The sequence below is a fragment of the Vigna radiata genome, chromosome 1 (genome assembly GCF_000741045.1).
Source record: "Vigna radiata var. radiata cultivar VC1973A chromosome 1, Vradiata_ver6, whole genome shotgun sequence".
NCBI classification, from domain to species: Eukaryota; Viridiplantae; Streptophyta; class Magnoliopsida; order Fabales; family Fabaceae; genus Vigna; species Vigna radiata.
Window position 1 is genome coordinate 21,270,958 of NC_028351.1, and position 14,094 is coordinate 21,285,051.

General features: G+C 31.8%; 1 protein-coding gene and 1 long non-coding RNA gene across 2 annotated transcripts; one reads left to right on the forward strand and one right to left on the reverse strand.

Annotated features, from left to right (window-relative positions):
* Positions 1-8,612: 8,612 nt before the first annotated feature.
* On the reverse strand, positions 8,613-12,617 carry LOC106765298 (microtubule-associated protein futsch). The gene is made up of 2 exons (XM_014649876.2): positions 12,248-12,617; positions 8,613-9,982 (listed from the first exon to the last, which is right to left on the reverse strand). The coding sequence occupies exons 1-2, from the start codon at positions 12,422-12,424 to the stop codon at positions 8,975-8,977; spliced, it is 1,185 nt and encodes a 394-aa protein (XP_014505362.1). The 5' UTR covers positions 12,425-12,617; the 3' UTR covers positions 8,613-8,974.
* On the forward strand, positions 9,431-10,217 carry LOC111242538. Its single transcript, XR_002669676.1, has 2 exons — positions 9,431-9,630; positions 9,802-10,217. It is a non-coding gene; the product is annotated as an uncharacterized LOC111242538 (long non-coding RNA).
* Positions 12,618-14,094: the final 1,477 nt, after the last annotated feature.

Genomic DNA, 14,094 nt, shown 5'->3' on the forward strand with positions numbered 1-14,094 from the left:
TGTTGGATTTTTAGCGTGCTGTTGTGTTGTTGGAAAAATTGGTTTGATAAGTTGACACAAAAATCTGGTTTGGTGCAGGAAATTCCATTACTTAAAAACAACTTGGTATACTAATTAAAATCAGATTTGATGCAGATAATATGGACTATATAATTTTAATTCAGAGATATAGTTTTTGGTAGATAATACATTGTGTGGCTTGAGAATTGTGGTTAGAAAATATGGTTGAAGTGTTATTCCCATATGAAATGAATGTTTGCTGGTTTGGAATGGATGTTCATTGTTCTGGATGAATTGTAGGTGTTGTTTTTGCGGCTGTTACATTTATTAATCATACCTTTTGTTTCAAATGAGCAATTTTACTATTGAAGTACTGAAATTGGGAAGAAGTTTTATAACACCTTGATTTTGTCCATATAAACTAAAAAACTATTATTATTATAATTTAATCCTTTAATTAATGTTTTATTGATGCTTTTCCTAATCAGTCAGCTCGCTTGGAGTAAGAAGGAGTGGTCCTGCTCTTGCAATGGCTTGGATTGGAAAGGATGTGTGTGAATGGCATAGACGTATGGCTTATGAGGTACATGCATCCACCACAGTAATAAAGGGCATTACCGAAGGCCAAAATCCCTCGAAAAACACCAAAAGTCGTCGGTAAAGATCTATTACCGACGGTCAAAAGGCCGTCGGTAAAACCTTTGTCGCTAACGTTTACCGACGGATTGTGCCCCTCGGTAATTACCGAAGGGCAAAAGCCTTCGGTAATTACAAAGGCCTTCGGTAATTATGAGGTGCAGTTAGCAGTCATGCGTGGTAGAGGTGCAGTTAGCAATCATAGATGATAGAGAATTTGTTATTTGGATTAGCCAAAATCTAAAGATAATACGATGCTTTCATTCCCAGACCATGAACTCATATATTNGAAACAAAGTTTACAAATGTGTTCATTCGAAACAAAGTTTACAAAATCATTTATCTGTGGGACAAAAGTAACAATAAGGAGACTAGAAAAAGGAAAGTGAGAATCAAACTCATTAGAAAATGGCCTAAAACTATTACTTTGAGCTAACTCCTCTTCNTGCTTCCTTGCAATTCAGTGAAGTTTAAGATTTAAACATTGTGAGGAGTTGATTCAATTCAATGTACTTGAGGAGTCACCACCAGTTGTTTGATTCAACAGTGGAACCATTTCCATCTTCATCCTTAGCCACCACTGGTATCATAACAGCAGTTGCTCTTTCCATCTCTTTCTCAAGCTCTTCNTCTCTACGCAAAGNTGAAAGCTGGGAATCAAGAGACTTGGCCGTTGATAACCAGGCAAGAACAATCACCAGAAGCATCCTCCCAATGGGTTGCACACTACATCAATGATTACCTTCCTTTTCACCTACAACAAAAGGAATTTAGTACAAGTCAAATTAGAAGCNGATGCAGCTGCAACATTCCCATGAGAAAAGTTCTTCTCTGATCATAAAAACCATAAATAGATTATCATAATCAAATTTGAGTTGAACAAACTTCACCGTATGTATATATGATTGAATGNCCAAGTTTGCACAAATATGATTATAANAGATAAGGATGATTTAACTAAGGAGTAAAGACCATTAACTTAAACAAATCCTGATTTAACTCTAAAAAGTGTGTGCAAGACGATTTTGCAAAAAATATGATTATTGAAGATAAAAATCTAAAACTTGGTATCGTCATCCAAAGGNAAGTCAAAATGATGCTATTTCCAAAAGTTAAATGTTATATTATGAAACTGGCTAAGGTTGCTATCAATCATGAACTGTAGAAAATGGAAAAGGCCAATAATGCACTGCAAAGTGGATAGAATCACANGTATATAGCAAGGGTCACGATAACAGTAATAAAAATTGAAATAGTATAAGTCGAATTATAAAAAGTGAAGTAAAATTTGGAATAAAAAATCAAAAGGAAAATTGTCACGTCAAGGTTTATATCAAAANGGTGAAANGAAAATTGTCACGGCATAATTAGTTGACTACTTAAGAGTCCGAGGACATGTCTACATGTTCTATTTCANATCACCCATAAAAATCATCTGAGACAAAGTTTAGTAAATGAAAAAATGATTAACACTTTAAAATTGAGATTATGTTATAATTTTATAAATATAAAAATCACAAAAACCTGAATTGATAAAAATCAAGGAGAAAGTGAGGGAAAATGGGTTTCTCTTTCTTTTATTTCAACAGTAGGGTTAAAGACAAATAAAACACGAATTTCACTNTTTAAAAATTTAAATAGAATGAACTCTTAATAGGTTACTTTAAATATAGTAAATGATCTAACTCATACTCCGGACTGTGTTCCAACTAAAGGCCTAACAGCTGGGAAAGAAACATTACATTAAACAACATACAAAAAATAGAAAATTACACAATGCAGTATGTGATTCTGATGTTTACATTTCATTTGGATATAGAAATGCCCTGCCTAACAGAATAGCAAAGAAAAACAATTCTCTCGCCAACAAATACACCGAGCTTCTCATTGTTAAGAATTAGGATTGATTATTTGAGATATATTTATTTTAATCAGTTAGTTGTCAACCAATATTAATANCATAAGGGGGATGACCAAACACTTCAATATTCTACCAAGCACCTTATACAAGAAGTAAAATTAGGTACCCAATAGTTTTCGGCCAAACAACAGCAAGCACATTGAATAATGCATGTACCTTAATCAACAAATGATTAAGTCGGCATACTCTGCAGGGTTTCCCATAATTGATAACAAAATGATGCTAATGAAATTAACAAGAATGCCCNAACTTATTCTATAAAATATAAAGTGTCAAAGCTTGTTATACATCCTTAATAAGTCAAAAGGAGTGTCATATATTGAAGAGGAATTGTTATTTCTTTAGCAAAATTGTTGGAGTAAAGCTAATGAAATGTGCTGAATCAAGGGTAAAACATCAATCACCTCTTATGCATAAAAAATTGTCGATGTGTTTTTAATTGAAAGAAGATGTATCCGGCATATGCTAGAAGCAGAACAATGCCACTTGCTCTCTCCATCCTGCAACATTCAATTTTTAAGACCAATCAGATTCAAATGCTTTCTTCACAATATAACATAAAGCAATGCTTCCTTTGACTATCCTTCTAAGACAAAAAAAAAATATGTAAAAAATAGATGAAAACTGTAGTTAAGAAGAATGGAGAAAAATGGTGATCTCAAGTTTGGCCAGGTCGCTCCCAGGACAAAATCTGCTTCCTAATCCAAATGGAATAAAAGAGCCTGCTCTTGTTGTGTGATTCTGCAGAATACATAATTTTCAGAAACATAACATATCATCTTCTCTTCCTCAAAATCAAACTCACATGTTCAAGAATGAGTGAAAGAACATTCTTTTTTTCAAAATTAATTACTATATATCATACATGCTTCCCATCTGGAAGGATCGAATTCCTTTGGATTGATGTAAGTTTCAGGGTTCATATTTCCACCCTTTTGGTATAGTAAAACCTGCAATTTTTCATTTTTCCATAAATGCTAAGGTATTGCAATGAACGAAAATTTTTAAATGTTNTAAGAAATACTGAAAATTATGGCACTGAATAACTAAACTAAACTAACCATTGATGTTGAGGTCAACCTTTGCCTGTTTAAAGTTCTCAAAAGAGATAGATGTTTTGCGCANCATCTCATGGATAACTTATTCAGAATATAGTTTTCTCAAACATAGCTTTTTTAAACAGCTTCATTTCTCATCTTAATGATTCAGACCCTCATAAACAAAGATTACATGCCATCAAGAACATATTATATATAAATATAAATCTATATACCTTTGAAAGATATTTCATTTGCTTAATTTCCTTTATGTATCAGACGAAAGAAGGACCATTGCAATGCTGGTCTGTCGTCGCTACTCTATCACCGCAAGTGGTCATCATCGGTTGGAGGAGAGAAGAGACTCACAAATTTTGCCGCTTGGAGGTAAGTAAATCATGAATCGTTGCAGATTGTTGGCCGCACCCACTAGTGCCTCCATTAACGCTACCTGCCCAACCACCACGGGAAAGCCGAAAGTGAGAATTAGAAACCCAAATCCCCAATTCGAAACCCTAACCCCAAAAACGCAAAGAAAATACTTAACTCTGTGCAGACGCGCCTAACCTAGGCTTTAAATACCACTTGATAGCTTCAGGTCGAGGCGGATCGACGAGGAACCATGGAAACGGGCACAGATCGAGCTAATCAAAGAAGAAGAACAGCAGATGACGGACAATAGAGGCAAACCCTGGATTGAATGGTTTGATCGGTTAACATTCTAGGGTTGGGGATTTGGGATGTTTTGATCGGTGGAGAGAAAGGATTCAACGATTGAATCGATAAAATGGAACAAAAAGAGGTTTTAATCCGGCAAAAGTGAAGATTTAATCGGTGAAAAATGGATTCTATGGTGGATTAGGCTGAGGTAAGGGAGAAATGTATAGGACAATGAAGATCTAGATACTAACCGTGGCTGGCGGATTAAGATCTGAGGCGTAGGAGCTCGAAATATGGATCGGAGATGAGCGAAGGATCGAAGAAAAAGAAATGTGTGCGGGTGGATCTCTCCATAGAATGGCTTAATAAGATGTGGTTCACATATGAGGAAGCATCGCAGGCATTACGAAAAAAGGCCCTCGGAAATATCTAGAGAATAACTAAACAAAGATGTGGTGCGCATATGAAGAGGCATAGCAGACATTACCGAAGGGCATAGGGCCCTCGGAAATAAGCCTTCGATAATAAGCACTTTTACTGTAGTGATCAAAATGTTCTATAGTGAAGAAATATATAATTGTTTCCTACACATTATTCTTTTACATTATGGGAATTTGTGATATAAGCCTGTTAATGAGAAGATGCATATACTTATTTCTTGAAAAATTGTCAGGAAAAGTTGATTGGGTCTAATAATGAAATTATAACCATTGACATGTGCATGTAGGTTGCAGTTTATGCTTTAATGAAAGCAGTAATTGATTTGGAGACATTGCTTTCACATGAACGACTAAATGAATTTTCTCCGGTTAAAGAGATGTAAGCTTTTACTGTTTCTACTTTTCCTGTCAATAGTAATATTAACACACATATATATAAGAGTTGTAACATGTTGGAATTTTATCAAACCTTTGTTTGGAAGAGTAGTTGTGCATCGTATTACATTTACTACAGGATATTTTATTCCACTTCTAAAGAAGTGGTCCATGGAATATGCAGGAAGGTATGTTTGAAACTACCTTGTTTTTAGAAACATATATTTGAACCTTGGATGAAATTCCTTTTTCTTAGTCAACAAATGTCCTTGCATTTGTTTGACTTTCAATTTTTCCTTCAAGTTGATGATTTTATGTCCATTTCTGTTAGATTCGCCATATATTCAGCAGAAGAAATTTAGCCTGACGGAAAAGTATTCAGCGATATTGCAGGAATTATTGTGGCTATAACATGCTGCAGTGCAGTGGTCAAATTTGGTTCCTGGCATATCTGTTGCGCCTTACTTGTATTGTCTCTTGAAGATGTTTTGGTCAAGCTTATGGACTTTTCACCCAATCTTGCATCTATGGACAAATTATTATTTAAAATTTTCACCCAATCTTTTCTCTGTAAAAATGTAATTTATTGTTGGATATTTAATTTTTTTTTGTATAAAAGAAAGTCCATGGGCTGGCCCTGACCCACAGGGCTTTGGGGCTTTTTAGCCTTGGGGGCTTTTTTAATACAGGGCTTTTTTGGCCCCAACACACATGGGCTAGGGCCAGGGCTTATTATAGGGACCTATTTGACAGCTCTAATGGAGATGGACCACGCTCAAAAATTGAATCTACAACAATGGGAGGCCTCTAAGACAACAACCACAAATGTTGTAGGACCTTCCCCTGGTCAACTCTAGGAGTAGTCAAATTTAGTTCAATTTATGAGGTACACCCCTTCTAAATTTAATGGTGATTCCACTTTTGATTAGGTTTATGCATGGTAAGGGAGTTCAATAAGATATTTAAAGCAACCAACTCTCTTAAAAATAAGAAGATTTTAAAGTGAAATATGAAATTAAATTGAAAATTGAAAATTTAGAGAAAAATTTTCTTTGATAAATGTGGAAAAATGTAAAATTGTAACTATAATAAATTGTGTTAACATGGATACACAAAGATGTTATGATGCATATTGCATAATCATAATCAATGATTAGAGATGGACAAAATGAATCGTACTATTAAAAACTACATTGAAAAAAATAAACTAGTTTAAAACTAAAAATTAGTTCAAAGAACAAACAAAACTATTTTTTATTCTATCAAACTGCACTACATTAACCTAAACTAAACTACACTAAACTATAATATGAATTAAATTGAATTGTTATGTACCTTAACCTTTTTTCGAATTGCACGATTTTGAACTGAACTACACTATTTTTAAATCGAACTACACTAATTTTGAATCGAACTATAATATTTTTTAATTAAAAAACTAAAAAAGGTAGTATTTACCCACTCCATTCATAATATATGTTCTTCCATAAACAACAAAATTATAAAGATAAGATTAGTCGGGTTAGACTAAAGGTTAAAAGGGCCAAGTTGGGAAAACTGTCGGAACAGGTCAGAGCCAAAATTTGATCGAATTAGGCCTAGACATGGCATAGTCAAAAGTTAGCTGAGTCAGCCCTAACCTAAAATCAACTAAATTAGGTTGGGAAAGCCACAAACAAAACTTAGTCAAGTTAGCCTCAATCGAAATTCGACGGAGTTGGTCCCAATCGAAAATCAGACAATTAAAACTTGCTTGGTTTAGTCCTAACAAAAAATTGATTGAATTTGGCCACGTTGACCATAACTGAAAATCGGTTGAATTTAGCTGGGACGACTATTACCAAAACTTTATCGTGTTGGTCTCGGTCGAAATTGGCCGAATTCAACCGAGTCATCACTGGTTGAAAATCAGTGAAATTTGGTCAGGACGATCACAAATGGTCGAGACAATCCCGATCAAAAATAGATTAAATTCGACCGAGTTAGGTCTAGCCAAAAATAGGTTGAGTTCACCCTATTCGGGCACAATCGAAACTCGATCTAGTAATTTGCAACCAAAATTCGATTAATTCAACCTTTGTATAAAACTGACAAGTGAACTCCGAAAAAATATCATCAAATTCAGTAGAGTTGATCACAACCAAAGTTTGGCCCAATCGACACCAACCAAACTAAGCTGAAACTTTAAAAAATCTAAAACAAATAAAAAGTATACAACAAATTAGTTTTAAATTAACGAGTAATTAACTCAAAACTATAACTTTAGAAATTCAGTTTTCTAAAACTGAATTACAAAATAATACAATTTAATTTTTATTGTAAGTAATTTAGTTTTTTATTTAATACAGTACAATTTATAGTTTAGTTCAATTAATTTTTTCTATTTTTATGATGAAAGATATTCCATTAATTATACTTTCATTCTATAAATCCTTTTTACAAGCAATATCATCTTGGCATAATTGATTATGAATTTAATTTTTATTAATGGTTTGATTTTTTTATTATAATAAAATAAATCATTAATATAATATTATTAAAAAAATAAAAAAATAAAAAAAATTGTTCAGTCATGCCTTTTATCAAATATATTCATTTTTACCATATGTTATAGCGTATGTTATATTTGTTAGTGATATATTCTTTTAGTTCTGTATGTTGACTTTGTGTAGTTGAAAATGCACTTTGATTTACATTTTTATAATTAACAATTGACCTTGAGAATTTAACCTTCAATTCAGTTGACTATCCTGCACGATTAGTACAGAGTATTCCTCATTCTAATACCCAAGAGACAATATTTCACTATCCTTAATTACTCGTTAATTTGTATATTATTAAGTTTTGAAAATTAGATTTTTCATGCAGATTCAGTCTTAATTAACTATCTAGATCACCATTTTTGAAATAATTCACAACATTATATCTTTACAATCACAAAAAGCATTCTGAAAATGCTGGTTTCGGAATGCTTAGTGCATCTGGCTTTGTCTATGCATACCATCACTAACACATAAAACAAAGTCTTTAGAACTGTTTTTTCCTAATTATGTATATTCAAAAAGTATAATCTTTTTCCCAAAATCATATATGCATAATACTAATATATTACTATATTACTATGTTTAAATGTTGTCAAAAAAATATTGTCTAAATATCATTATTTTATTATTATTAATATTATTCTTAATGATCACGCAAAGACTATAATTAAGAAAAAGCTAATAAACTAGTCGATTTAATAATTTCAATCCCATAATATATTCCCTCTCTTTTTTCAATCATTGCTTGTTGCACTTCATACATTCTCCTCCTTCAAGTGGCATTTTTTTTTCTCAATATTTTCAAATTATATTATTATTTTTCTCTATTTACGTAATTTTTGCTAACTATGTATATCTTTCAACACATCATAATTAAAATCATTTATTATAATTACGAAATTAATTTATAGATTGATTTAAATATAGACTTATCATTGATTTTAATTATATAAAAAGAAACGTTTGTCATATACAGTGTATAAGGTAATATACTAAACCCTTAGATTTATAAACCAAAAATAACTAGTTTTTTCAGCTTGGTTCGTGTAACATTTGTGCACTACTTCTAGTATTGCACAAAGTTCCACGGGATTCCCACTTACAACAAAATTACAATTTACAATGTTGACCTTGACCTGTCGATACAGATAAGAAATGATAGAATAGAAAAAACAAAAAAAGTGGATTGACAAGAACAAAAATTGGTTCTTCAAACTATATATATGAAAAAAAAAAAAAAAAAACACAATGAAAATGTAGTTGGAAAATCTCACACAATGATTCGGTTGGGATGAAACAAAGAACAACCTGAAACTCTGCTATGTTTCTAGTTGTTGATGATTCTCATTCAGATTTCAGGTTTCAGCGGTTTTCAGTGTCAGCATCAGCAACCTTAGTTACGTTCTCCACAGACTTGGCATCGATTGGAACAACTTCAATTACTTTCTCCTCAGGAAGAGCTGCTTCAGTTTTTATGCTCTCTTTAAAAGAGGTCTCGGGCTTTTCAGCTTCTGAAGCATTCTCCTTTGATTCCCCACTTGGCTTTTCTGTTTCTGATGGTTCGATAAGCTTCTCGTTGTGTTTGATGGGTTCATTGCTTCGTGGTTCCTCAGAAGATGTCTCTGTATGTTTTCCCTTCACTTGCTCGCTGCTTTGATTCTTTTCCTCCGAATCTTTCTCGGCTTTTGGTTCTGGTTTCACTGTTTCCTTAGCAGGTTCATTGGGAAGAGTTTCCCCTGAAGGTTTCTTATCTTCTGAGTCTGGTTTGACTGTTTCCTCATCAGGTTCATTTTTATGAGTTTCCTTTGAAGTTTTCTCAGCTTCTGATTCCAGTTTCACTGTTTCCTTGGCTGGTTCACTTATACCAGTTACCTGTGAAGGTTTCTCAGCTTCTGATCCTAGTTTCACTGTTTCCTTGGCTGGTTCACTAACACTAGTTACCTCTAAAGGTTTCTCAGATTCTGATGTTAGTCTAACTGTTTCCTTGGCTGGTTCACTTATACCAGTTACCTGTGAAGGTTTGTATGCTTCTGATCCTAGTTTCACTGTTTCCTTGGCTGGTTCACTTACGCTAGTTACCTCTGAAGTTTTCTCAGCTTCTGACTCTAGTTTCACTGTCTCCTTAGCTGCTTCATCGATAAGAATTCCTTCTGAAGGTTTCTCAGTTTCTGATGTTTCTATCTTCACAGTCTTAAATTCTTGTTTTGGGGATTCGTTGCTTTTACTTTCCTCGGACAGCTTCTGCTCTGGTTTTGGAGATTCTGGTTTAACTATTGGCTCATTGGTTTTAGCATCCTCAGCAGACGCTTCTTTCACAGTCTCCTCCACTGTGGTTTTCTCATTTTCTGTGGAAACATCAGAATCTTTATTCTGCAAAACACACAAAGTTATAAACTAGAAAAGATAAGAAAGAGCTAAGGAATGACATTGTGGATAAGCTGCGTGCTAAGTTAAAAATAGTCTGTTCAGAATGGTTGGATAACGATCATGTAGGAACTTATGCAGAAATTTTATTATATTCCTTCTTTTCTTCCGCCTTTTTCATTTATTGATTTATGATGTTAAATTTGAAACTTGCTGTGGTGAATTCAAAGTTCTTACTGGCTTTTGTCTAAGGTTGGTGATAATTTCTTTTAGTTGGATATGCAGTATTTCATTCGTGGCACCAACACTTCAACCAAGTTTCACAATGAAGTGGTCACTTTTAACCAATATAAAACAAAAATACTCAAAAACAAATTAAAGAGAGAAAAATGTCACATTTACAGTAAACAAAATACATATTTTTAGATTCTCTAAGTTTGTGATAATGAATAGTACCAAACTTCTATTTATATTTTCTGTGTGTGAAAAATATAGGTGCATACACTTTTCATAGTTTAGTGTACTGCAAATTAAATAAAAGCAAGGCCAATGCAGTAAGGGCATGATTAATTTATGAAAGAAAGTGAAAGAAAACATAAAAACAAAGATAAGTATACAGAGTAATATATATTAATTTTTTGGACAAATATAATCTTAAATGCTCTAGAGTAGCAATCTAAACCATAACTTAGAATTTTATATCGGAAAGAAACTTTTATTTTATTCAGAATTTATTTTCAAAACACACATAAATAAAAGTTATTATAAAGCTTTGTTATTTAAAAATACTTTATTGTCCAAACTTTACTTTTCATTTTTTTTTCTCTTCCTAAACAACCTTAAAAATCAACTTACTTTCATTCTAATTTTTTTTCCAAAAAAAAGAAAAGTAAAACAATAGTATTGGTCATTGGGCCTTGATTAAATAAAAAAATACCTCAATGAGTTGGGTAAATTCAAGACACCAAATTTAGGGCGCAAAACATGCTAAAAAAACAGGCTTAGGGAAACCCATACTCTAATTATATTACCAAATACGACATGGTACAAAACAAAACAAGTTTAGATCCATGGTTTACACCAGGCATTATTTGTACGACATCCACACCGTCAATCATGCACAGATATATACGGACATCACAACATTTCTAGGTCCATTTGTTTGTCCAGGCTCCACTTCTGTAATAGTCAAACTTTTGATTTCTATTATTTTGTTCTTCCCCAAAAAGCAAGACAGATAAATTCATCACAACATTTCAAAATAAAAAAAATAAAAAAAAAATGTGTACTTTCTTACTTATTTTGTTCTCAATCATAAAACTTCGCTTTATTTATTGTTTCGAAAATTATAAAAGTTAGTTGTAAAAATATCTTTTTTTTTTAACTTTATTATTTCTCATATAATAATATAAAGGAAACAAAGCAAAATCAATATATAAAATACAGTTTCTGAATCCAAATTTTTAATCTTGCAAACAAATACACTCATAATGTGTGCTAGGAGACTCTGTCCCAGTTTTTTTGTTTGCAATCATTGATGTTATGTGAAAAATAGACACACTAATTAATTACTATAATGAAAGCATGAGAAGGATGATAGCGGTGAACGTGATGAATTTAGATCCAAAGGGATCGCACGTTTCTTTGTCATGTATTCTGTGTCTGACTTCTACATTTGAAATTTATGATTAATTTCAAAAAGACGTGTTCTTAAATTAATATTGATCATTACAGTCCCTTTAAAACACGAATAGATTAATTTAAAAGTCAGTATCATGATTTTTTTTTTCATTTGAGATTAGCTAAGTTTTATTCTTTTTCACAGAAATATTAAAGCATTTAAATTTTACTGGAAAAGTTTGTAAACGAATGAGAAGAGGAGTAGGTGATGAAAAGAAAAGAAAGGTTAATAAATAATTATGAAAATATTGCATGATTGGGATAGCTACCCTAAAATTTTTGCCATTGAATTTTGTTGCGCAAAGGTGCAAAGTGGACCAAGAACGAGTACCATAAAGTAGCAGTGCATAAGTTAAAAAGGTGTAAGTAAGTGAACATTTCCTTTTCTTCGGATGAAACGGAGTCACACGACATAATCTGTTTACCCAGAAAAGGAGCAAACAACCAAAACAATTAATTCTGCGATTATTCTCCATTTCATCATTTTTTGAAAATATTTCATACAACATTTTGGGGAAATTTGACCAGGTCTTTCTTTTAGGCATAAAATAATCAGAAATTAGTAAAAGAGATGTTGGTTTGTGTGCGTACCTCCTTGAACAACAAGCTGAGAGAGCGTCGTTTGTTTGTTTGGTCTTCGTCGAGGATGTCGTTGACATTAAGGTTGTCTTGGATAAGAGGTTCAGGTTGAGGTTCAGGTGGGGGAGTTTTGGCGTTGCCATAGTTATCTTCCAAGGAAACCTTGGGCTTGGTCGCACATCCTCCCATTGGTCTGGTTTGTGAGAGTTATTCGTTTTGTTCGTAGGTTTGGAAAGAAAGAATGGGAAAAAGAAGAGGAGAAATGAATGGCAGTGAGAGAGAAAGAAAAGAGAAAGAAAAGAGAAAGAGAAATGAAGAGCATGCGGTGGCTGAAAATGTTTAAGCAATTTAAAACCATAGTTTCTTTCCTTTCTCTCTCTCTGTTTCTCTTCTCTGTTATGTTCTGTTCTGTCCCCACAGACCAACCACGCACCCAGGAATAAAACCCCCCAATTATAATAATCATTCATATTATTATAGAAGATAAATAAATTCACAATTTAATTAATTTTACATTTAAATTAAAAATCACTTTCTTTTTTTTCTTTTTCAGTTAAATAAAATTATTTTTCTGATATTTTTTCTTTCAATATTAGTGGTGACAATGAGAAAAGAGAAATTCTATTAAAATCAGCGACTTAAAAACGTATCAGATAAATAAGACATTTATTAAATAGTTTTAAGTGTTTAACTATATATGTCAGATCATCCTTAAATTATTAATGTTTCGAGACTTTAATATATTAACAGTACAAATTAAGAGAAGTGCGACAAAACAATAAAACGAAATGATTTTTTTTATTTAATTTTATGTTTAAGCATATTTTAAATACTAAATCATTAATTTATCGATTTAAATTCTTATTTTAATATTTAAAAATTGTAAAAAGTGATTTCAAGGTACAGAGAATGATTTAAATGGTGCTACGTTTTTATTAAATACAAAAAACAAAAATAAAAAATTGAAATAATTAACTATACCTAATTACATTGAGAAGTTAGTTGAATGTATTGTCAGTACTCTATAGGTATGACTTTACATTAATTGATTCCTTTCTAAAAAAAATAATTTGATATATAAAGTTTCTATACCATAAATTTTGTAAAAAATAAAATAAAATAATTTGATATATAAAGTAATGTATAAAAAAAAATTAATATATTATTTTACTTAGTTAAGTTTGTGAAGTGAATCCAGCTAGATGGGAGTTGGAATGACAGGTATGAAGTGGAGGATTTTGTATTGATTAGTTGGTGTCACGTATTGGTATTGCTTCCCACTCCACAACCTCAAACCTCAAAACCTCAAATGAACAAACTAAGTATTACAATACCTCAACTCAAATTAATGAACATAATACTAAACATCTTCATATGTATTCAGTGCTTAATTATTATAATCATCTCAACTTCACTTCATTATCACTGCAAATGTGATTAGTTTCTGATGAGACATATCTTCAACATCTTCTCCACACACACACATATATATATATAGAGAGAGAGAGGTGTTTAGAAATTTGATATTTTTAAGAAAAAATATTTTATTATGTAATTAAAATGTTAACTTTTAGACATAATTAAATTATTTATTCTTAGTATTTTTATATGTAACAATAAAAAAATGGATAATTTCTATTTATAGATACATTATAGGTTACAAGTATTAAGCACACCTGACCATAGAAATATCCAAGACATATATGATAAATTCATACTGTATAATATGTTTTATGTCAGTTTTTCAAAAAGATTAATTTTTCACATAATTTTGTGTCAAAATAAAAGATAGGACTACACATAATATTCATAAAATCTTCACATAAAATATTCTTTATATGATTTATTCTCATTTTTAT

Coding starts and splice junctions, on each gene's coding strand:
- LOC106765298 (XM_014649876.2), bottom strand. CDS start 12,424: ATGGGAGGATGTGCGACCAAGCCCAAGGTTTCCTTGGAAGATAACTAT. Junction 9,983..12,247: donor TCAGCTTGTTGTTCAAGGAG/GTACGCACACAA, acceptor TGTGTTTTGCAG/AATAAAGATTCTGATGTTTC.